The sequence below is a fragment of the Salvelinus sp. IW2-2015 genome, linkage group LG32 (assembly GCF_002910315.2).
Source record: "Salvelinus sp. IW2-2015 linkage group LG32, ASM291031v2, whole genome shotgun sequence".
NCBI classification, from domain to species: domain Eukaryota; kingdom Metazoa; phylum Chordata; class Actinopteri; order Salmoniformes; family Salmonidae; genus Salvelinus; species Salvelinus sp. IW2-2015.
This window is the reverse complement of record NC_036871.1, coordinates 22521573-22545611: the sequence shown is the minus strand read 5'-3', so window position 1 is coordinate 22545611 and position 24039 is coordinate 22521573. Positions and strand designations below refer to the sequence as shown.

The 24039-nt window shown below is 39.7% G+C and overlaps 2 protein-coding genes across 2 annotated transcripts in view; one reads left to right on the top strand and one right to left on the bottom strand.

Annotated features, from left to right (window-relative positions):
• Positions 1-317: 317 nt before the first annotated feature.
• On the bottom strand, positions 318-5088 carry LOC111956734 (homeobox protein engrailed-2b-like). Its single transcript, XM_023977292.1, has 2 exons — positions 4250-5088; positions 318-2294 (listed from the first exon to the last, which is right to left on the bottom strand). The coding sequence occupies exons 1-2, from the start codon at positions 4713-4715 to the stop codon at positions 1951-1953; spliced, it is 810 nt and encodes a 269-aa protein (XP_023833060.1). The 5' UTR covers positions 4716-5088; the 3' UTR covers positions 318-1950.
• Positions 5089-13182: 8094 nt separating this feature from the next.
• The window catches only part of paxip1 (PAX interacting (with transcription-activation domain) protein 1), a 21396-nt gene continuing 10539 nt past the window's right edge, over positions 13183-24039 (top strand). Inside the window, 10 exon segments of the mRNA XM_070436534.1 lie at positions 13183-13391; positions 14438-14572; positions 15974-16017; positions 16151-16214; positions 16308-16418; positions 20692-21310; positions 21313-21326; positions 22224-23160; positions 23343-23437; positions 23558-23653. Of these exon segments, the coding sequence (XP_070292635.1) occupies positions 13311-13391; positions 14438-14572; positions 15974-16017; positions 16151-16214; positions 16308-16418; positions 20692-21310; positions 21313-21326; positions 22224-23160; positions 23343-23437; positions 23558-23653 (2196 nt within the window). The 5' untranslated portion in view covers positions 13183-13310.

The following is a 24039-nucleotide window of genomic DNA, read 5'->3' as shown; positions in this document are numbered from 1 at the left end:
CATGTTGTTTATATCACTATAAAAAAAGTAAAGGATTTAAACTTGTCTTAGTATTCTTGTGGTTTATTTACTTATTGGTTAATTTCACAGTATGATACAAATTATTTACATTTGTCTCATATCAAAGAATACTGACAGAAAAATACAACCAAAACTTTGTCCTTCTTTATACATATGCTTAAAAATTCTGTTGTAAATTCACGTTGTATACCATCTCTAATGGCAATAGCCCATTCTTGATATAAACATTTAATGTGTTAGTTTTTTGAAGCACAGTTCTCATAGAAAAGTTCATTTACAGAATTTTTAAGGCAAAGTGTGTTTTAAATTTGGATTTTAATTTACACACACTTGAAATTGACAATAAAAGATCATTCACATCATAAGACCACAATTTGGTAGATACAGCAACATTTGTCTCGTGATATACAGGTGACAGATTGCAGATTTCATGCAAAGGCCTCTAAATGTTTCATACACAAAAAGAAGTTATTGCAAGATAAATAAGTTATGTAAACATTCTTTTAGAGAAACAATATGGCCGCTGAGTATTGTTTGTAAATATGAATATTATGTTATTTGCAAATAACAATAAATTGTATTTCAAACTATGGAATGCATGGACCATTTGAGATACATTATTTGTACAGTAGACCTATATATGATGCCCATTGACGTTACTTCAGCGGTGAAGTGTTTCATGAGAGTATAATGATTGAAGTGAAGATGTTCCATATAGGCCTATGGTACAAAGTTAAAGGTCCTTGCTTGGCACTGAAATCCTGATTTGAGCCGGGGTTAAATTGGATTTTGTTGGTGGTGGAAGTGACCCAAAACGGATGCATTTCCATGATAATTCCAAGTGGATATCTGTTCAATTCCCATTGTTGTCATCCACCCCCACCACTCCTCCCTATTTAACCATTGGATATGAGCTACGCGCGCATAACTTGAACTTTGGGGTGAATCATAGCATTGTTAACCAATGGTAGACTTGCAAGAAAGTTCGTTTTACGCGCTTGCATACCAGACAAATATTTCGGTTTATAAAATACTGTTTTGTTTTTCTTACTATATGCTATAGGTATTTCAAGATAGGTCCTTTCGTGAAAGTGAAGTTAGGCTACATTCCTTTTATGACTCAACTCATTTCTATAGTTTGGGTCAAGTTTAAAGTAATTTATAGGCCTATTGAATATATTATGTATTTATTTTTCATCAAATCTCAGTTTCATATCAATACATGTACCCAAAGCTGAATTATTTTACTGAATTTATTCATTTTTAATGCTCACGAGATAGCTATAGTTAATGCAGTACTTGAATATAAAAATGCATTGTTATCAGATAATACGCATCATTTAATGCGTATGGTTCCCTTATCAACTCAGACAGGCTGTATTTTTACACAAAACGAAGGAGCCCCAGAAAACATATTTTCAACATGAATATCAAAGTACAAGGAAACAGTGTGATAAAAAAAACGTAAAAACATAGATAAACACTATTTAGGCTATTTAAATTCACAGTTTCCAAAATGCAGCAGAACAAATCTTTGGACATCAGCATGTTTCCATTATTTCGGTCAAATGTGATAAAAACAAAACTTGTTAAAAAATAAAAAAAATAAAACAAACTTTGATGCTGAAGCAATTCTAAAGTTCCAGGGAGAACATGGCAAAAGTTTTATAACACAAAATGGTTTAAATCAAATCAAAGTGTATTGGTCGCAAACACCGATTTGCAGATGCTATCGCATGTGCAGCGAAATGCTGGTGTTTCTAGCTCCAACAGTGCAGTAATAATACCTAGCAAAGTAATAACAGTTAAAAAAAAAAAAAACTATACCTACAGAATATTGCAAAATCCTGTCTCATTCATGTTTTAAATATTTGCTGGTGTTTTTGTACACTGGCCCTTTAAAGTTATTTATTGCTTTGTATATTTTCTTCAATCGCTGTCTGATTTTTCATCCTTAGATGATGTGGCATGATTGTATAGTCCCTGTGCCATCAGGTGCAAGGCTAAAGAGTTTTTATTCCCGGTAGCCTTCTTTATTTTGGCCCTCTTGTTTTGAAACCAGATTTTAATTTGAGATTCGTTGAGGCCGAGTTCTTGTGCCAGACTCTGTCTTCTCTGTTCGGTCAGGTACCGACTAGTCTGGAACTCCGTTTTTAGTCTCTGGAGTTGTTCTGCTGTGAAGGCCGTTCTTGGACGCTTGTCATCCTTGCTTGGGGTCGTCGTCGTTGTCGTGGTAGTAGTGGTCGACTTCTTTGGTTTACGAGATCTTGGCCCTGTAGATTAGAATACATTCAATGATCAATCAGACTTTGAAACAGACAAAAATGATGCCTTCAACGTCCTCAATAACATGATCACTAATGCCTGACTAATTAATATGATGATCATGTCGATCAAAACAGATTCGTAGCACTCTAACATGCTAGAATAGACCTAGTAGGATAGCAGTAGTAACCAAGTATTAGGCCCAATGGGCAGAATAAGTATTGTGGTGGTATTAATATTAGCAAATTGCCAGTATAGGCACAATAAGCTGTAGACCGAAAATTGTATTAGAATGTAAAGTATTCTAAAAGGGTGCAGGGTTTTGTGTGCATAGGAGAGGATGATGGGTGGGTGTTGATGGGGGTGGGGTTAGAGGGAGGGGGTATAGGCGCCCCTTTCTCGTTGTTACCATAGGAACTAAATTTATAAGCTTCATAAATATGTAATGAATATCGTGAACATTTCATAAAACTGTTTTTGAGTTGGCTGGTTCTACACCAAATAAGAGATCGATTCGCAGCTACACGTTTATGGGATTCACAATAGCATTTGGATGTTATTATGATCAATAGGCCTATCTTCCATCGAAGCAAATTTTTCCGTACTCCTGGAATGAAGTTTCTTATACCGTTTATTTCGTTACATGCAGACCTATGCTATGAGACCAACATAAAACACAGTGGTAACTTTTTTTGTTTAGTAATGGAACTTTCTTTTGTTACTATTTTCGAGTTGTTCAGAGAAGTTAATGTATTCATTTCATTATGCATAATATAGGGCCTATATGTTATACGACGATGGCATATTATCGATATTAACTTCATCTTAGTGCTTCTAAATAGCTGAATGGATAATCCAATGTAGTTTAACAATGTGCTAATTTTAAACGATGTTAGCTAGAAATTAAATAGCCTAGAAATGAAAACGGACAGTATCTATAATTGTTACTTTAAAACACTTTTGAAGTGTATTCACTTCGGCATTATATGAAAAAGCTCAAAATATAACAAACATTCGGCTATAGGCCATAATGGAAGATCTGACAAACACATCCTACAGCAGTAGATAAACACTTATGCTAGGCCTAATATCCTAATATGAGAATAGTTTAAGAATAAGATAAACTACAGGCTAAATATAGCAGAGGAGGGAAGTAAAAAGTAACTATAAAACGACGTTTTTATTCTTAATATCTGTCCAATTTTTCTCTCGAAACTTTGCACTCTAAAAGTCTGATTGCACGCATCTCAGTCATTTCGCATATAGATGGAATACTTTTTGCCTGGCTCCATTGTCAAAAAAATATGCTAATTAAATATTAACAAAGACGAGTGAGGAACAATGGCGTTAAACTGCGTTTCAATACTGATTTAAAAGTTGCTTTACATGTTAACTACTTCAATATTTTTAATACTTCGATACTTTCAATCCTTTTTTTCTCCTCCAAAAAGTATTGACTTTTCTCTTTTTTTCCTCCTTTTCATTGTTTTCTTTATTAGGGCTACTCAAACGGAATTGTCAGCTTGATAATAATTGCATGACGTGACAAATATTTTTAAGGAGATACTTATAATAACAGTAACAATACGATGACATTGCCTATAGTATGGCCTATGCCCAATATTTGGTTTGTAACCGCCATTATCATCCAATCAGAATTCTAGGTCAATCGAAATCTTCCTTGTCGTTATGGATAAAAAAATAAAATAAAAATAACATTAATTGGCAACCAAAGAATTATTAGATAATAATTTTATTCATTTCCTAAAAGTTTCGGACAAATAATTGAAAATAGGCTACACAAAGGGATACTTTTTATGTTTGTATAATGCGGCTGCAGGAGATGGTTTCAGGTTTATATTTTGACTTATTTAGTTCACTGAGTCAGTTTATATTGCACACGTGATCCAATGGTTCATGGTATTCCTATTTATACTAAGGCAAGGAAAATACTATACTTTACCTGAGGATGGTCGGTCTGAATATCTTGTACAATACACCCAGGCTGGCCAGAGCATAGGTTTCGACGAAGGTGCAGAATTGGCTTGAGAACTATCCGAGTCGGAGCTTAGGCACTGATCTCCAACTTCTCCTCGGGGCTTGAGAGGCGCATCTCCAACAATATCTTTTTTTGGCTCACCGACTGAACGAGAATTCGATGTTCCTTCCCCTGCCACCGTCCCACCTAACTGCCCAGATTTTGGGGGAAGGCGAGGACTATTCTCTCGTCCATTGAGGTGATTCTCATCATAATTAAAAGTCCCGYCTTTCCGCCGTCCAAAGTCTGGTCTCAAAATATTGTCAATGTAAAAGTTTGTGATTCGGTGCGGTTGCTGGTTCCCAGGTGCTTGAAGAAGAGGAAGAATAGCTCTGTTGAATTCTTCGCCCGAATCTTGACGCTCTCCATTGCGATTATCATCTTCTTCCATGGTGAAATACTCAATGTCCAATTCTGGTAGCCTACCTTTCTCGCTCTCCCACACAAAATTATGAATTCCAATGTATGAATGTTTTAGCTTTCCTTGTCCACTGCGTTTTTTTTAAATACAATGTAATTGGAAATAAAAACGAAATCCGTTTTTTTTCAGTTTCTAGTTTTGGTAGTAATAAAACCACGCCTCTTGCCTTTTTCACAAAGAAAAAACATACTTCAAATGTATTTTTCCGGCTTGCTGCGATCGATCTATTTGTTGAGAAAGTAGACTACCATTTAAAATACTGAGTAGTAGTAGTCCCCTTTCAGAACCAATCCAATCTTGATGCTTCAACTACTAAACTACGAGTAGATAAAGGGGCGCTAACTGCTCCTGAAATACTTTCACTATGGATTTTCGTTCTTATTTTTAATAGGCTACGAGTCCCCCCAGTGACGTTGCAGTCCGGTATCTAAGACACGTGCCTTGGACCAATAGAGTTCGTGAAATGTTACCACATGACCAATGACTCCAGAATACTAGAAGACCGATGACAGCACCCCTACACCTCACCCAATCCTCAAAGCTGTAGTATTCAAAAAAACATAAACAAGTAGGACACCATTTCTGATTCAGTCAGCCTTCCGAGTTTGTTTTTTTATAATAAAAAAAAAACTATTTTCTGCTGAGAGTTTAAAAAAAGTTTTTTTGTTATAGACATATCTCCACATTTCGTTGGTTCTTCGGTTCAAAGCGCACACAAGACTTGCCCATGAAAATGGGGTACTCTCGAATGGGGGAGGGGTGTGAAACCTCAAATATGTTTCTCAAATCTTCCCCCAAAAATTCTGGATGATTGAGATATATTACCAAACAGGGATGAGCCAGCACTCCGCAAAATGCTTTAGCAGTCCCCAACATTACTGAATAAGTTTCCAACGGTGTTTCCCAGAGTAGCGCATAGTTGGCTTGGGGGACACGATGGGAGGTGCACTTGCTAGGCTACTCGTTTCTTCGTCTATTGCACGTGAAGTAGCCCTATGTCAAATTATATGCGAATGCAACTTAATATTCCCCTATGTTGTCATGGTAGCCTAATCAAATATTGTGCGTAATAGTCATCCATTGGTCTCTGGTTATCCAATATTATCTATAACCACTAAAGGGCATGRGTAATGTAGTCTATAGTTTTTATCATACGATTGTTGCTCTAGTGGACGCGGACAATCTGTTTGGTATTTAGTCCAGTCAATAGCCAAAATCGGTTTGCGCGTAAAAAGGACCGTGGCGCTTTAAAAATTGGCGATGCCACCAAACAGCTGTGATATCAGATGTTGCGTTGAAGAATTGAAGACTATTCTTCTCTCGGTGGCCTATGCATATGGGTGATGTCCTCAGGTCAAGTCTTTCGGTAAAATGTAGACTTTCTGACTGTCGTATACAATCAAAGTGGGATATATTTTGACATATTGATGAGCGAAATGAGCTCAGGTCAACAAGCGCGCATCTTGCTCTCTAAACATGGTGAACTGGGTGTGCATTATATATAGTGCAGCCGTATTGAACAAATAGTTATTTTCTATTTGATAGCCTAGTTGTGTCATGCAGTGCCTATGGCATCACCAAAAACATGATGTTGCATAATTATGTGTTATTACACAGCGTTTGAACATTATTGTTGGCCTAGTTGGAGATGTAGAATGCAGAAGATATTCCAGGTGTTATTAACGATCCGCAAAATATTACTGTAAACAAATAATGCACAAGAATAGCCTATTAATTGATTTTTTGGACTGATCCTTAGAAAATATTAAATTACCAAGACTGGCTTTTGTTTGAGAATATTGAGTTTGATTGATCTGATCTAGGAATTCATTATCCTTTCCCCTTTTTCATTTTCCTAATAGTTGGATGTAGAGGTTACAGGTTTATAGACAACATCACGGAGAGATTAAAAAAACCTTTGCATATAGCAAAAACAGAAAAAAGACATGTGTCCATGAAATACTGAGTTATAATGGTCAAATCATTCGTTATATGGCTGTATTAAATCATACACGTTTTAATAATTTATATTCCAGAAATACAATTGTTCAGCAAAATGTGTGTTTTTTGTAGTCCCAGTGTCTTCTTAATTCATTTTTGTGATTAGTTTTGTTTACGGTGTGCCTATTTTTGTCCTGATACAGGATATTAGGCTGCCTATTTTAGCATTTCATTGTTACATTGATTGTTAATGTTTAATTGCTACATTGATTGTTAATGTTTGGTGCACCTGCATTAAATGTGACATATAGACTATTCATACTGTATGCCTGTAGCATTTAAAAGGACAGCTTTGCATGTAGACTAGGTGTGCCTTGCGACGAAGCAAACAATGAAATTCCAATCCCATATTGCTGAAAAACACGTGCAGACTTGTTGACGTTATTTGAAATTATTTACGCTGTTCTGCAATGTTTATTTGAAAATGTACCAGGACTCGTTGGTGAAGTCGGACCCTGTAATCGAAAAGACATGCAGCTTGAAGTTGTCAGAGGTCCAAGCAATGTCAGATGTGTTTTGTTAAGCTTATATTTTTTCAGAAGCTGTATTTCGCCGACCCCCTCCCCTCCCTGCACACTTATTCGAAATGTATTTTAACCTGCTTTGAACTTCTCAGGCAAAACAAGGATCCTAGAATGATATTCTATAGGCCTAGGCAACTTTTCCACAATTTAATCAGGGCAGGTGAGAGAAAGTAGATCCACTCTCCAATGACCTTTTATTTAACCTCATTCCAGGGGATTTACACTAAAAGTCCAAATACTCACTTCACCTTTGAACAGTAACTGTAACTAATTAATAAACCACAACAAGGTTGTAAAATGTTCAATCCAAGCTCATGCAGATTCGATAGCCTACTGAAATGGTGACTATTCCTTTCTTGTGTAATTTAGTTTGCTTATAATAATGTTATTGCATTTATGAATTGCATTCATAACCTTGTCTTATGAAATATTGAAAATCATGTGGAGAGATTAACAAATGTGCAGAGATGTGAATATTAGCCATTTAAAATATTTGACGGACGTTTCTGTCCTTCATGTTGACATCACCAACTCTCACAATCTGCAACACTGTCTGTCAAACATAAATAGAATTTGGCATATTGTTTGCAAATGTTCAATCGTTCTTTTACGGAGTTAATCTTAGGCCAACTCATATTTTCTAAATTATTCTTAATTGCTCATATTTAAAAACATAGCAGTTCAACCTATATGCAACTTTTCCTAAAACACTTTTCTGTATAGCCAATTATTGGCAGTTGGAAAAGTATTTCCTTATGAGTCCAATAATTCCAGTCTAGCCTATTCTAACAGAATCATCCACCGACAATTTTAATAGGCCTAGGCAATCTGGTGCCCATTTTCGTAACTTTCATCCTAGCTCTACTAACCCAGCCCAAACTTTCTATTTCGGTAAATGTCTCTTTCTATCTGGTTTACTTTCCATCAGAAAGGGTTATGCTACAGGGGCAGAGGGATTTGTGAATGAACGCCATAGCGTTGGCTGCAGCTCACAGATCATAGCCCCAGATCACCAGCACACAGATGTGCTCCATTGAATGGATGTGATATCTGCTCTGTAACAATGCAGGGGTCATGTTGGATCCTGGCGCTTCCTGTTGGCCTTTGAAAAACAAACGGAGAGAGAAAACACTAAGGGGGTCCCCGAGGATGAGGATAAAGGTTAGGCCTACTGACCACTTCCTATAGTCTGGAAAGCTGTTGGGGAAAACTGTGCGGCACACTGGTCTCAACCCTGATAAGGTTTTTCTGGCCAGGACATAGCCTATCCAACTTTCATAGTGGTTTCCTTTTGGTTCGATTATGTAGATTATCTATTGGCATGACTTAATCTCCCGACACATTTTAAATTGTTCTTATGCGAATTTATTTATACTCATACCCCGTTAATTATGTTTACCCCGTTTACCCTCACATAATGTCATATTCCAGTTAAATTAATCGTGAACTCAACTGCTTGCTGTCAGTATTTGCATTTGAATGTATAGCCTACGTGTCATTTAAATGTATAATTTTCTATAAACATGTCATTTATTGGATAAATGACATTTGAAATACTTTAGGATGTGCTTGCTATTTACTTATAGATCATTGATCTAAACTGTCCCTCCCTCTGTCCGCACTTTCCTTTATGTGCAAAGTGACCAAGTCTCCTTCAACAAGACGTTGAAAAGGCCAATGGAACGATTGTTTATGGGGTTTAATTACTGGTTAATCCCCCTGATCGCCCTGGCGTGGATAAATCCCATCTGAATAGGCGTTTGAAAACTGAGCCAGTTTGGGTTTCTCCAGTCAACTCAACCCCAGCCTTTTCCGCTACTTTTTGGTGACCATGGTTGCAGCAACTATAGCCTATATCAGGCTACAGCGGGAAAAAAAGTGTTTTGGTCCATTGTGTTTTAATTTCGGTCAGTTCAGGAAAGAAATAATAGCGTGTTTCATGGCTACTTGATACATGATTATAGGCCTATAGAAATATAAAGAATTGCATCTTTAATTACATTTACTGGAATTTAACTGACACCAGCAGTGCAATTTAGGACCAATTGAAAATGCTAAGCAAAGTTGTCTTGATCCTGATGGCATTTTCCCCATCATAGTTTCTGTCACCATTTAAAGACATAAGGATTCCAGCCATGTGTTTTCGCATGTGCATAATAGGAATTTAGTTGACTTTTGCTTGTCTTCAGTAATCAATTATGTATTAAGTTCATTGATCATCATATAGAAAGTTTATCAATCATCCATTATAATATATGATTTTACGCTCATTTAGTCATGTACACTCATTTAGCCCTGTACAAATATGTATATGTACATTAAAAAGTATAATAGGTGGGCTTTATTCAATCGTGAGTGTATAATACATTATGGCATGCTCCACTGTTGAGTGACATCTTTTGATGGCTCATATGTGACATTGGATTTGACAGAAGAGAAACTTCTCATTATAATCCATTTCCTCATATTCATGTAGCATAGATTTTAAGAATACTTCATTAAGATCTTCACTCTTTCTCAGAGCTAGAGAGACAAGGGCAGATGAAAAGGGTGGAAAGCAGAAATGTGAGAACTTTTGTGCAGAACTTTATTCAGTCAAAGTGCAGTAAATGCTTTTGCTTTATGTTAAATATTATTTGACAATCTCTGTCAGCATGAAGGGTAAACATAGCCTATACTGGTGAACAATAGCCTATACTGTACTCAGTTCAAAGAAGCAAATCACAAAAGACACTGGCTTAGTTAGACATATTGATATTTTCAAAGACTCAGACCACTAGTGTGTTGTGCTAGGTGTAACTGGCTTGATTATTCAGCATCATAATTGACCATTAAATAACATATAATAACTCATATGAGTGTTTTCAATAACTTCTCATAAACGAATATGCATTGATAACCTTATGACCTTGACCTAATATAAAATAACATTGAGAAGCCATCTCCTTTACAGTACTTTAGTGGTGTTATTTCATCAACCAAATAGTATTTCTGATAGAATATCGGGGAACAATGCCCTAATTAAAAATGTGTTGCTCCCTTTTTTAATCTGAGCTTGCTGATTGAATCTCTGTGTAAGTACTACTGTATATGGACCCCAGGGATATTTTATTAGACATGCTGGCTCTTTCCCTTTTGCTCCAGCAGGTCATTTTCAGGTTTTCAATTAACAGAATGTTATTAAAATGTAATAGCCCTGATGATCTGCTCACTATTACTTTAGAGAATATGTTCATAATTTAATTGATGTTACCCCCATATTGAACTTTCAACAGTACAGTAGGTATACTGTACCATAAAAGTTGGTGGTTTGACCTGTTTGCCCTACAAACTGTTTGAAAGTGCCTTGAAGTGTGTGCAAAATGCRCATGTTTGTATGAGTGATTTTCTGTGATTTCATTCACAGCTCTCACTTAGAAAGTAGCTCTTAAATTTCAGGTCAGAGGCAAAACAATTCATAGTGAATGTTGTATCTTTCCAGCAGGGGTCTCTTCTTTGCATTATCCTGAGTGATTGTAAATAACTACCGTATTAGAGAAAGTGTAAACAGTGCTATCTAGTGGTACATTTGGGTTAGGATATTTTGGATGCACATGGGATTTTATTAAATACTTTTAAAATAATTTATTTCAGTTGATTTTCCAACTGTAATCTAAGAAAACTAAGACTTATCAGATTTTTATTAACCATGTAAACATGATAAACAAAAAACCTGGTTTATGGTAATTGCCCTAACAATCTGTTATGTAAATATGTCAATATAAGTAATAATTGTCATTACAAAATTATCAACATAGGCTACATGTGATCCACAATTCTTGGATGGAACACACTCATCTTCACAACCTGAGGCACAGCTGGGGATAAGAAACAAAATGGTTACCATGGAATCGATCCAGGGAGGAAAAGTTGGCCCTGCTCCCAGAAATCTCTGGGCGGAAGGCTGACTGTCAGTCCCCCACCAGGACTATGTAGGACGCTGCCTCAGAAGGGAAGGGACTGATACAGGATGGTTGCTGCTGGTGAGCCTGGTGGCAGTCCTGTTAGTGAGAAGATGGATGTCTCAGTGTAATTCAAATGAATAACTAAAATAAAAAATAGACTACAAGGTCTACTTGTGATGCTGTGTGTCATTTTGAGTCCTGGTAAAAACATTCAGTTGATTCAGAATAAGGTGTATTATTAAATGGAAAGTTCACCCAAATGTACCTCATAGAGAGTAGCCCATGGAACCAGAGAATCAGTAACCCAACATTTTTTTTAAATGTATGTGCTCTATGAAGGATCAGATGTTTCTGATGTTCAAAATTTGAATCATTTTCTCTGTCCAAAATGTTTCCAAGGACCTCGGCACAGTTTGTTAGCTGTGGCTTCATGATGGACTCCCTGTCATGAAATCATATAGCCATAATGGTCACAATTCTTAATTTATTAAATGGCATTACACCAATGTGCTCGCGGGTGACCTTGATAGTCATGCTGGATTAATATAATCCTCTTGAGCATGCTATACCTGTAAAGGAGAAAGACAATATGCTCATATGGGTAAAATTGACTTAAATCAAACTGCTTCACCTTGTCAAAAGCTCCAGATCAAGGATGTCCAATTGTAACTCTGAGGTCACAAGGCCACATTCTCATATGTAATGTAGCTGTCAGTGAAGTGATCCAATTACGGCTTTAATTGGATGCATTTCAGAGTTTGTCAAGGTCTTTTCACACTGATGTCCATAATTCACTATGGCTATATCATACACACCCCTGCTATGGACGGTTTGATAGGACTTCAATTTGACACCTAATTAATGAAACCATTAGGCCAATTAACTAAGAACCGTGGAGGAATGAATTCCATAGTAGATGAGATCTTCGAAAAGGTGAATTACATCTGTCTGCAACATAGGAGAAAAACATGTTACAATCTCAAGATTATAGAAAATTAATCTTTATCAGTCCTATAGTAGATGTTAGCAGTCACAATCCTTAATCTAACATACACGTTATCACCCATAAACATGAATATAGCACATTTTCTATACATTTTCATGGGGAGGAGAGGCCTTTTAAAAAGTCTGCATGGCCACACTTACAGTATGATCTGTCTTTGTTTGCATGACTTGCCTCATTAAATCATAAATTGTGTCTGCGACAGTCTGATAATATGGAGCTTTTCCTGCTCTTCCACTGCTAGGCTCAATTAAAGGCCATCATCACTAGGCCAACATTGCTTCAAGCCCTGTCTACACTCTTAGAAAAAGGGTGCTATCTTGAACCTAAAAGGGTTTGTTGGCTGTCCCCATAGGAGAAGCCTTTGAAGAACCCTTTCGGGTTCCATGTAGAACCCTTTACATGGAACCCAAAAGGGTTCTCTTCTGGGGACAGCCAAATAACCATTTTGGAACCATTTCTTTTAAGAGCCTAGGAGCTGCCTGACATGAGGACAGTTTTGCTTTTGGGGGCCACTGGCCCAGACCCCTGGGGCATCTCCAGCTTTTAACAGAGTTCATTAATGACCTCAAGCTTCTCCATTTACCTGCATTATTATATCTGTCTGCATGAGACCTATTTTCTGTAGCTGGTAAAGAGATCCCTGTTTAACGTTCAATAAAGTTAGTTAAGAAAATACCCCCCTCCCGTTTGTACCTGCCCTTTGCACTGATCAGTATTTTGGCACTTCAGCATGGCTTTTCCCCCTTGCGTCATTACTTAACTCCTCCCATAGACGTGCCATGTTTCAAATTGTTGTGGGGTAGCATTTCTATTTGATAAATGTTTGTAGAGGTCTGTTGAATGTAAGGCAATGCATTTAGTAATGAATATAATAAATATGTATAACACAATACATCACTATATCTGAGAAACAATACATAAATGAAACAATGGTATTCCGTTCCACCCCCTTTGTCGTCACGCTCTGGTACAGGCGCGCTCAGTGAGATTTGGCGCTAGTGTGTTGCCTTGAGGGGAATAACTTTTTAATGTCTTTTGACTTTTTAGTGATTTTGTTTTACATATCTTGATTAGCATTTTATGGATAATAATGTCGGATGAAGAACCGAAGGTCCCAGAGGATCTCTTTAAAGATGTTAAATTTTACGTGGTCGGGGACATTGACCAAAAGGTGAAGCTATCACTGTTGACATATAGCTAGCTAGCTAACCTAGCGAAGCAATGACGTTTACCGCACTAGACGGATAGCATAGCGAAACGCTAACGACCAGTCTGTTTCCATTTCACTTTTGTAACCCGTATTGTTTGCAGATTTGGTGTATAAACTAATACATGCATTGCGTTTTAAAAATATATATGAAGTTGTCATTGATCCAGATGAGGTTAGTTAGCGACCGTAGCCAGTTGGATGCTTAGCTAGCTAGCCAGTTTTCTACTAGTGCAGGTTAGCCAACCAGTATTCTGGCATTGCTATGACTTGGTTATCCTATTTTGCAACACAGCTAGTAATACAATAAATATACATTTGGCCTGTTTTGCATTGTATGTGTATGGATTACCATAGCTAGAACGAGATGTATTGATAATATTGAGGTGAAAGACCATTGTCGGTTTGCTGAATTGTGCGCCTGTCATTGCGCATATGCGAGGACAAATCCGCCATTGTAGAGATGCAAGTGGCAACTTCCTGCCAAATAATGCCTTTAATTTACGCGCCGGTGTTTATAAACAGATTTATCGTGTACATACAATGTATATTCCTAGTTAAATACACCACGATCATTTTCAAATTGTTCCTTCAAACTATGCTTCAAATAATTAATCCCACTGAGATTTATTTGGCCTATACCGTGCATATTATTGTCACTTACTAGCTAGTTAATAATCAACAGTATCTTCTACTGCTCATTGATAACGTCAATTTCTTAAATATACAGGCCACCCCATGATTGATGAATAACGTCTTTGATGCCTACTGCCTTTCCTTATCACACTTTGGTTGGAATTGTACACATTTATCATATCATTTATCATATATATATATATATATTTACAAAAGTTGATTTTATTAAATACTTTCTTAACACTTTTTTTGCGTAAAACTGCATTGTTGGTTAAGGGCTTGTAAGTAAGCATTTCACTGTTGTATTATGCAAATACGATTTGATTTGATCATGTGTGTTTTATTTCATTGATGTGATTTCATGTGCACTTTAGGTTGTCCAGCTGCTGAAAGCAGGGAAAGGCAAGGAGGTCTCATACAATGCCTTGGCTACACACATCATAGCAGAGGATGGAGATAACCCAGAGGTTGGGGAGTCACGAGAGGTCTTTGACCTTCCAGTTGTCAAGGTAAGGGTGTGAATTTTCCATGGATAACTGCCAAAATAAAGGAAACACCAACATAACATGTTTTAATAGGGCATTGGACCACCACAACCTGCCAGAACAGCTTCAATGTTCCTTGGCATAGATTCTACAAGTGTCTGGAAGTATATTGGAGAGACACAACATTATTTTCCCACAAGAAATTCCATAATTTGGGGCGTATTCATTATGCAGATTCGGTTGCAAAACATTTCTTTAACGGAAGCCAATGGAATGAAACGGGGAGGGACCTACCTGAATTTGTCCAATAGCAACTCTCTTTTTAGTTATGTTTTGCAACTGTTTGGCTAATGATTACACCCCAGGTTTTTTGTTGATGGTGGTGGAAAAGCTGTCTCAGGCGCCRCTCCAGAATCTCCCATAAGTGGTCTATTGGGTTGAGATCTGGTTAAATGCGGAATACATATTTCAGTTGGATGCATTGTTGTACAAATGACTATATATCTCCCTTCACCCTTTAAACCATCTATGCTCCTTTGAGACCCCTCTTTCAAAGTCACTAAGCAGTGGTGGAAAAAGTACTCAATTGTCATACTTGAGTAAAAGTTAAGATACCTTAATTGAAAATTACTCAAGTAAAAGTGAAAGTCACCCAGTAAAATACTACTTGAGAAAAAGTCTTAAAAGTATTTGGTTTAAAATATTCTTAAGTATCAAAAGTAAATGGGATTGTTAAAATGTACTTAAGTATCAAAAGTAAAAGTATAAACCATTTCAAATTCCTTATATTAAGCAAATCAGATGGCACAATTGTATTTTACATTTTTATTGACGAATAGCCAGGGGCACACTAATTTACAAACAAAGCATTTGTGTTTAGTGAGTCCGCCAGATCTGAGGCAGTAGGGATGACTAGGGATGTTATCTTGATACGTGTGTGAATTGGACCATTTTCTTGTCAAAATGTAATGAGTACTTTTGGGTGTCAGGAAAAATGTATGGAGTATAAAGTACATAATTTTCTTTAGGAATGTAGTGAAGTAAAAGTTGTCAAAAATATAAATAGTAAAGTACAGATACCCCCAAAAACTACTTAAGTAATACTTTAAAGTATTTTTACTGAAGTACTTTACACCACTGTCACTGTGATCTCTTGTAGCTACGGCATCCAAAATAATGGGCAACTGGGCATTTTTATACATTACCCTACCCTAAGCATGATGGGCTATTAATTGCTTATTTCCCAGGAACCACACCTGTGTGGAAGCACCTGCTTTCAATATACTTTATCCCTCACTTACTCAAGTGTTTCCTTTATTTTGGCAGGTACCTGTATATCCCTTTATGTAGTCAATTCACAAAAAATCCTGTAGCCTTGGTGGTGTGAAGGGAAAAAGTTCAACCGTTTTAAACTCTGTTTTTCAGCCGTCTTGGGTGACTTTGTCCGTCAGATGTGGAGACCTGCTACCGTATCTTTTCATAGAAATGAATTTCATGAACAATTGATTGATGTTTCTGAATTATATTTTAACGATAACACTTTAGCTGAACGAATAGCTGAACATTTGAGTTGAATGACTTTCTTAACATAAGATAATTCAGAGTTACCGGTTTCTCCCCAGAGTCAGGACAAATATTCTTCGGTGTCACGGCATGTCTACCTAAAGTATGTACTTTTACATATATATTGTTTTATGGATTTATTAAGATAAGTATTTTATATCATGTTAAGATCTTTCTCATGCATTTCTTTGTTTAGCTACCAGAAGATCTGAACACTCTTTGGGCCTTGATCACTTTTTATGGTGGTGACTGTCAACTCAACCTAAACAAGAAATGTACTCACCTGATTGTTCCAGAGCCAAAAGGGGTAATTATTTTTCAGTACTATTCTTGCCATATTAAGTTTTGTCATTCTTGTGTGGTGTTTTTCTAATGTAAAATTATTCCAATGCTCTTCCGATTCACAAGAAAATATGGGGGGGAAAAACACGATTTAAAGTGTTCACCCATTTTGGAGAAGATGGACAAATTGGTGAATTGGAACAGTCTTTTGAAAAAGAATGTCTGCATGTTGCTATTTTTAGGATTTATTGAGGTGCCTGCTGAGGCTCGTGTTTGTGTTGGACATTTTATAGGCCTTGCTTTGGCACTGGTCTGTCTGATGGTTATTGCAGGAAGGGGATGTTTTGTTTTACTGCTGTCTTTATGCTCAGGCACCAGGAGGTAGAGCCTGCCCATAGGTTGTCTAGTGTCTAGTCTTTGCTTGGCCACTGAGAAATGCCTGAACACAACAGGTCTTTGTGTTACTTCAGGTTGTATTCTAAGGAAACAATTAATCTCAAGATCTTGATAGCTGTACTATTTTTTTTTTTTTATTATTATAATAATTGTTTTCACCTTTTATTTAACCAGGTAGGCAAGTTGAGAACAAGTTGTCATTTACAATTGCGACCTGGCCAAGATAAAGCAAAGCAGTTCGACACATACAACAACACAGAGTTACACATGGAGTAAAACAAACATACAGTCAATAATACAGTAGGAAAAAAAATAAGTATATACAATGTGAGCTAATGAGGTGAGATAAGGGAGGTAAAGTAAAAAAAAAAAGGCCATGGTGGCGAAGTAAATACAACATAGCAAGTAAAACACTGGAATGGTAGATTTGCAGTGGAAGAAAGTGCAAAGTAAAGATAGAAATAATGGGTTGCAAAGGAGCAAAATAAATAAATAAATACAGTAGGGGGAGAGGTAGTTGTTTGGGCTAAATTATAGATGGGCTATGTACAGGTGCAGTAATCTGTGAGCTGYTCTGACAGCTGGTGCTTAAAGCTAGTGAGGGAGATAAGTGTTTCCAGTTTCAGAGATTTTTGTAGTTCATTCCAGTCATTGGCAGCAAAGAACTGGAAGRAGAGGYGGCCAAAGGAAGAATTGGTTTTGGGGGTGACCAGAGAGATATACCTGCTGGAGCGCGTGCTACAGGTGGGTGCTGCTATGGTGACCAGCGAGCTGAGATAAGGGGGGACTTTACCTAGCAGGGTCTTGTAGATGACCTGGAGCCAGTGGGTTTTGCGACGAGTATGAAGCGAGGGCCAGCCAACGACAGCGTACAGGTCGCAGTGGTTGGTAGTATATGGGGCTTTGGATGACAAAACGGATGRCACTGTGATAGACTGCATCCAATTTATTGAGTAGGGTGAACCAGGCGAGGCAATCATTTGAGAAACCAAGGCTATTGAGCCTGCCGTTGAGTATGTGGTGATTGACAGAGTCGAAAGCCTTGGCCAGGTCAATGAATACGGCTGCACAGTATTGTTTCTTATCGATGGCGGTTAGGATATCGTTTAGGACCTTGAGCGTGGCTGAGGTGCACCCATGACCAGCTCTGAAGAGAGAAGGAGAAATGGGGAAGGCTTGGGCAAGTTGCTGTGGGGGGTGCAGTGCTGTTGACCGGAGTAGGGGTAGCCAGGTGGAAAGCATGGCCAGCCGTAGAAAAATGCTTATTGAAATTCTCAATTATAGTGGATTTATCTGTGGTGACAGTGTTTCCTGTCCTCAGTGCAGTGGGCAGCTGGGAGGAGGTGTTCTTATTCTCCATGGACTTTACAGTGTCCCAGAACTTTTTTGAGTTTGTGTTGCAGGAAGCAAATTTCTGCTTGAAAAAGCTAGCCTTGGCTTTTCTAACTGCCTGTGTATATTGGTTTCGAGCTTCCCTGAAAAGTTGCATATCACGGGGGCAGTTCGATGCTAATGCAGAACGCCATAGGATGTTTTTGTGTTGGTTAAGGGCAGTCAGGTCTGGAGAGAACCAAGGGCTATATCTGTTCCTGGTTCAAAATTTCTTGAATGGGGCATGCTTATTTAAGATGGTGAGGAAGGAATTTAAAAACAAATAACCAGGCATCCTCTTCTGACGGGATGAGATCAATATCCTTCCAGGATACCTCGGCCAGGTCGATTAGAAAGGCCTGCTCGCTGAAGTGTTTCAGGGAGCGTTTGASAGTGATGAGTGGAGGTCGTTTGACCGCTGACCCATTACGGATGCAGGCAATGAGGCAGTGATCGCTGAGATCTTGGTTGAAAACAGCAGAGGTGTATTTAGAGGGCAAGTTGGTTAGGATGATATCTATGAGGGTGCCCGTGTTTACGGCTTTGGGGTGGTACCTGGTAGGTTCATTGATAATTTGTGTGAGATTGAGGGCATCAAGCTTAGATTGTAGGATGGCTGGGGTGTTAAGCATGTTCCAGTTTAGGTCGCCTAGCAGCACAAGCTCTGAAGATAGATGGGGGGCAATCAGTTCACATATGGTGTCCAGAGCACAGGTGGGGGCAGATGGTGGTCTATAGCAGGCGGCAACGGTGAGAGACTTGATTTTAGAGAGGTGGATTTTTAAAAGTATAAGTTCAAATTGCTTGGGTACAGACCTGGATAGTAGGACAGAACTCTGCAGGCTATCTTTGCAGTAGATYGCCACTCCGCCTCCTTTGGCAGTTCTATCTTGTCTGAAAATGTTGTAGTTAGGAATGGAGATTTCAGAATTTTTGGTGGTCTTCTTAAGCCAGGATTCAGACACGGCTAGAACATCCGGGTTGGCAGTGTGTGCTAAAGCAGTGAATAAAACAAACTTAGGGAGGAGGCTTCTAATGTTAACATGCATGAAACCAAGGCTATTACGGTTACAGAAGTCATCAAAAGAGAGCTCCCGGGGAATAGGAGTGGAGCTAGGCACTGCAGGGCCTGGATTCACCTCTACATCACCAGAGGAACAGAGGAGGAGTAGGATAAGGGTACGGCTAAAAGCTATGAGAATTGGTCGTCTAGAACGTCCGGAACAGAGAGTAAAAGGAGGTTTCTGGGGGCGATAAAATAGCTTCAAGGTTTAATGTTCCGACAAAGGTATGGTAGAATGTGAATACAGTGGAGGTAAACCTAGGTATTGAGTGATGATGAGAGAGATATTGTCTCTAGAAACATCATTGAAACCAGGTGATGTCATCGCATGTGTGGGTGGTGGAACTGAAAGGTTGGATAAGGTATAATGAGCAGGGCTAGAGGCTCTACAGTGAAATAAGCCAATAAACACTAACCAGAACAGCAATGGACAAGGCATATTGACATTAAGGAGAGGCATGCTTAGTCGAGTGATCATAAGGGTCCAGTGAGTAGTGAGGTTGGTTGGGGTAACGGCGATTCAGACAGCTAGCTGAGCCATCGGTAGCAAGCTAGCATAGGATGGAAGTCTGATTTTAGCCACCTTGTGCGTTTCCGACGGTAGATTAGTGGGGTTCCGTGTGGTAGAGGGGATCAATCCAATTGGCAAAATAGATATAGTTATAGTGACCCAAGAAAAGTAGTCCGATAGATAGACCTATTCAGAAAGCAGCCGATAAGACAGCTAACGATTAGCGGGCCGCAGATGGGCGTTCAGGTAACGTCGCGACGGAGGGGCCAGTTGGATAACTCCCGGTCCGGATAGGTGATTGTAGCCCAGGAGTGGCTGATGGAGCTCTTCAGCTGGCTAGCTCTGGAATAATTGATGTTTGCTCCGGGATCGACGTAAGCCAATAGTCACACGGATAGTAGCTAGCTAGCTGCGAGATCCAGGTGTAMATTTCCAGAGCTTGCGGTTGAAATCCGGGGATATGGAGAGAAAAATAGGTCCGGTATGTTCTGGTCTGAGTCGCGTTGTACAAAACTGGCTTTTCGAGCTTAGCTTTTCGAGCTAAAGGATAGCTGATGACCACAAACYGTGGTTAGCTGAATACTAGCGTTAGCCAGTAAACTGGCTAGCTTCTGGCTAGCTTCTGGTTAGCTTCTGGCTAGCTTCTATTGTGGGTTTCAGATTTGAGGTAAATAATACTTTTTTTTATATAATTGGTGAGGCGGTTTGCAGGAGAGTGTTTTGAAGTTGAGTTTTTGGAAAATAAAATATATAAAAGATATGCGAAGAAAGATGTAAATATATATACACGGGACACGACAAGACGAGGACAAAGGACGTCTGACTGCTATGCCATCTTGGGACAATGTGTTGGTCAGATGATGCCAAAACACAAATTTTTGCAGTACACAGAAAAATAAATCATACACCTGAAACGTATTATGTATGTACATTCACGCCGTGAATTGTGTTTTCCAGGAAAAGTATGAGGTTGCCCTGAAGCACAGCAGCATCAAAATCGTCACGCCGGAGTGGATCACACACTCCGCATTGGACAAGAGCAGGAAGGACGAGGCTCTGTACCACCCCCGGCTGACCTACCAGGAGGAGGAAGAGGATGAGGAGAGCGAGTACGAGTCGCGCTCTGAGGGCAGCTACAGCCCTCCAGGCCGCAGGCGCCCAGGCCCCAGGTCCCGGAGATCCAGCCCCTCATCAAGAGATGACTCCCCTGCTAGTGGCCGAGGAGGGACCTCGCCCAAAGCCGAGCGACGAGACGAACTCATGTTTGATGACTCGGATGACTCTTCCACGGAGAAGGAGGAGCGGAACCTGAACTGGACCCCAGCGGAGATGACCGGACCGCCCCTGGGTCCCAAACGCAGACTGCAGCCAGTGAAGGACTCTGGCCTGATCAACCTCTGTGCCAGTGTTCCCCCTGTGCCAGGCAGTGCAGGGCCATCGGAAGCCCGGGCTGCCCTAGTACCCAGTGCTGCCCAGCCTGGGGCAGAGAGGACAGAGGGCATGGCAGGCTGGAGCCCAGCAGCCAGGACACTACGGAACATCACCAACAACTCTGACATCCAGCAGACAGCACGGCCCCCAACGTTGCACACGTAAGAACACCGTCTTTGGCGTTCTCTAAGCTTTCTTTCTTGCTTGGTTTCTTTTGCAGTAGTGGTGTGAAATCAGGGTTCGAAACGGCGACCAGATCTCTCGCATTTGCAACCGTTTGACTTGGCAATTTTTTTATGGAGTTGGTCACGTAATTTTTGGTTAACAACTTGCTTAAAATGTTTTTATCATGATTTATTCAAACCATTATGTGCATTTGACCAAATATAAACCATATGAAAGTATCTGCCTGCCCCTGTTTGCTGTCGTCTGCTGTGTGAGCGAGCCACTCCTCACTCGTTCCCCTACTGTGCCCATGAGAGGAAGAGGATGCATTCTAATAAGCATAGAAGCATATGACCGTTGCTCAAAATGCATTTGTGGGAAAAATATAGTTTTTAAACGCAACTACTGTTCTTCTAGTTACAGAGAGGGCGGCAGGTAGCCTAGTGGTTAGAGCGTAGGGCCAGTAACCGGAAGGTTGCTGTATCGAATCCCCGACTGACAAGGTAAACATCTGTTGTTCTGCCCCTGAATAAGGCAGTTACAAGGCAGTAACCCACTGTTCCCCGGTAGGTCTCATTGTATAAGAATTTGTTCTTAACTGACTTGCCTAGTTAAATAAAGGTAAAAAAATTTAAATACCCAGTAGAAATTATGTTCGGGCCAGTAGGTTTTTTACCCTGAGTAAATCTATCCAAATCAATCTAAGAACACAAGGGCATGCTAATTTAAAAATATGGCTAGTCATTATTAGCCTGGTTCTATATGGAATGCAGGTACATATGGGATACAGGTCATTATGGTCACGTAGCGGCAAAGCATTGGTGCGATACCATCAACTGAAAAAAGTTGATGTCATTGATAAAATGTCACATTTGTTTGGTTTCTTACCACAGATCCTACAGAGTCTCTCTGCCTCAACGAAGACATTGGAGCAGCAGCAAACGAACCTGGGCCAGCCTAACACCCAACCCAACCCGCTCCTGTTCAACCAAGCGAAGCCCCAAGGTCAGCAGCAGCTCACAGCCGAAGCACAGCAGCAGTTACTGCAGCAGCAGTCTCATCAGGTCCCCCAACAACAACAGCCACAACAACAACAACAGCCACAACAACAACAACAGCCACAACAACTACACCCACCTCAGCAGCTGCCACAGCAGCAGCACCCCATGCTGCAGCATCTCCCACCACAGCAACTCATGCAGTTGCACCACCAGCAACAACAACAGCAGCAGCAGCCGCAGGTTCCTCAGCCAGGTTTCCCTCCTCAGTTGCCACAACAACAACAACAAGCCCATCAGTTCATCCAGCAGCAGCCACAGCAACAGCAGATCCACCAACAACAGATCTTCACCCAGCAACAACAACAACCACAACATGCATTCTCGCAGCAACAACTGCGACCGCAGCAGCTCCTGCGGCCACCAATGCAGCAGCAGCAGCTCCAACAGCAGCAGCAGCAGCATGCTTTACAACAGCAGTTACAGCAGTTCCAGCAGCACAGGCTCCAGCAACAGCTGCAGCAGCAACAGCAGCAGCAGCAACAGCAGCAGAACCAACAGCAACAGCAACTCCATCAACAACACCTCCAACAGCAGCAGCAGCAGCATTTCCTGCAGCAACAGATGCAGCAGCAGCACATGCAGCAGCTCCAACAACAACAGCAGCAGCAGCAGCATCTGAAGAGCCAGCAGCAGTCGCTGCAGCAGCATCCGAGCCAGCAGCCACTCCAGCAGCAGCAGCAGCAGCCGCAGCAGCAGCAAGGGTCACTACAGCCTCAGCTCCAGCCGCCTCAAGTGCACCAGCTGTTTGGCCACGAGCCAGGACAGGAGAGTAAGTTCTCTAAGACACAATTGATTTCAAGTTCAGTTTCAGTTCATTACAAAAAGTCCTCAAAATACATTAAAAAAACAATCGAGATCAGATGATATACATCAATGATCATCATGCTGTTTTTAATGGTTATAGTTCTGATTTGTTTGACTAACCAAACATTGTTCTGTTTGCTGCTGTAGTTCCAGAAGATGGCTTCTTGGTGGGCTGTGTGTTTGCTGTTGCTGACTACCCAGAGCAGATGGCAGACAAGCAGCTCCTTGCCACGTGGAAGAGAGTAAGAAAAAAAAACGTTCATTATTTTCCTGGACTTATCTTTATCTTGTGTCTTAAAACTACTGTCTTAAAACTACTGTTTTTCTCCTTGCATTGCTGAGTTGTATTTTGTGAATCACAGATTATCCAGGCCTATGGTGGAATTGTGGACTCCTCTCTCAACAACCGCTGCACTCACCTGCTCTGTGAAACTCAAGTCAGCAGCATGTATGTCCAGGTAAGCATCACTAAAGAGTTTTTCATCTCAGCTAAAGGCTTGTTTGAAGGACAAGTGTGTGTGTGTGTTAGAGTCCTGCATCGGGTCGGATACCTGCTGTTGACCCTCAACAAAATCAGCTGGCGGGTGGAATGAAAGTAGAGGTCGACCGATTGATTTTTCAACACCGATACCGATTATTGAAGGACCCAAAAAAGCCGATACCGATTAATCGGCTGATTTTTATTTATTTATTTATTTGTAATAATGACAATTACAATACTGAATGAACACTTATTTTAACTTAATATAATACATCAATAAAATCAATTTAGCCTAAAATAAAATGAAACATGTTCAATGTGGTTTAAGAAATCCCAGGTTAGCCAGGCAATATTACCAGGTGA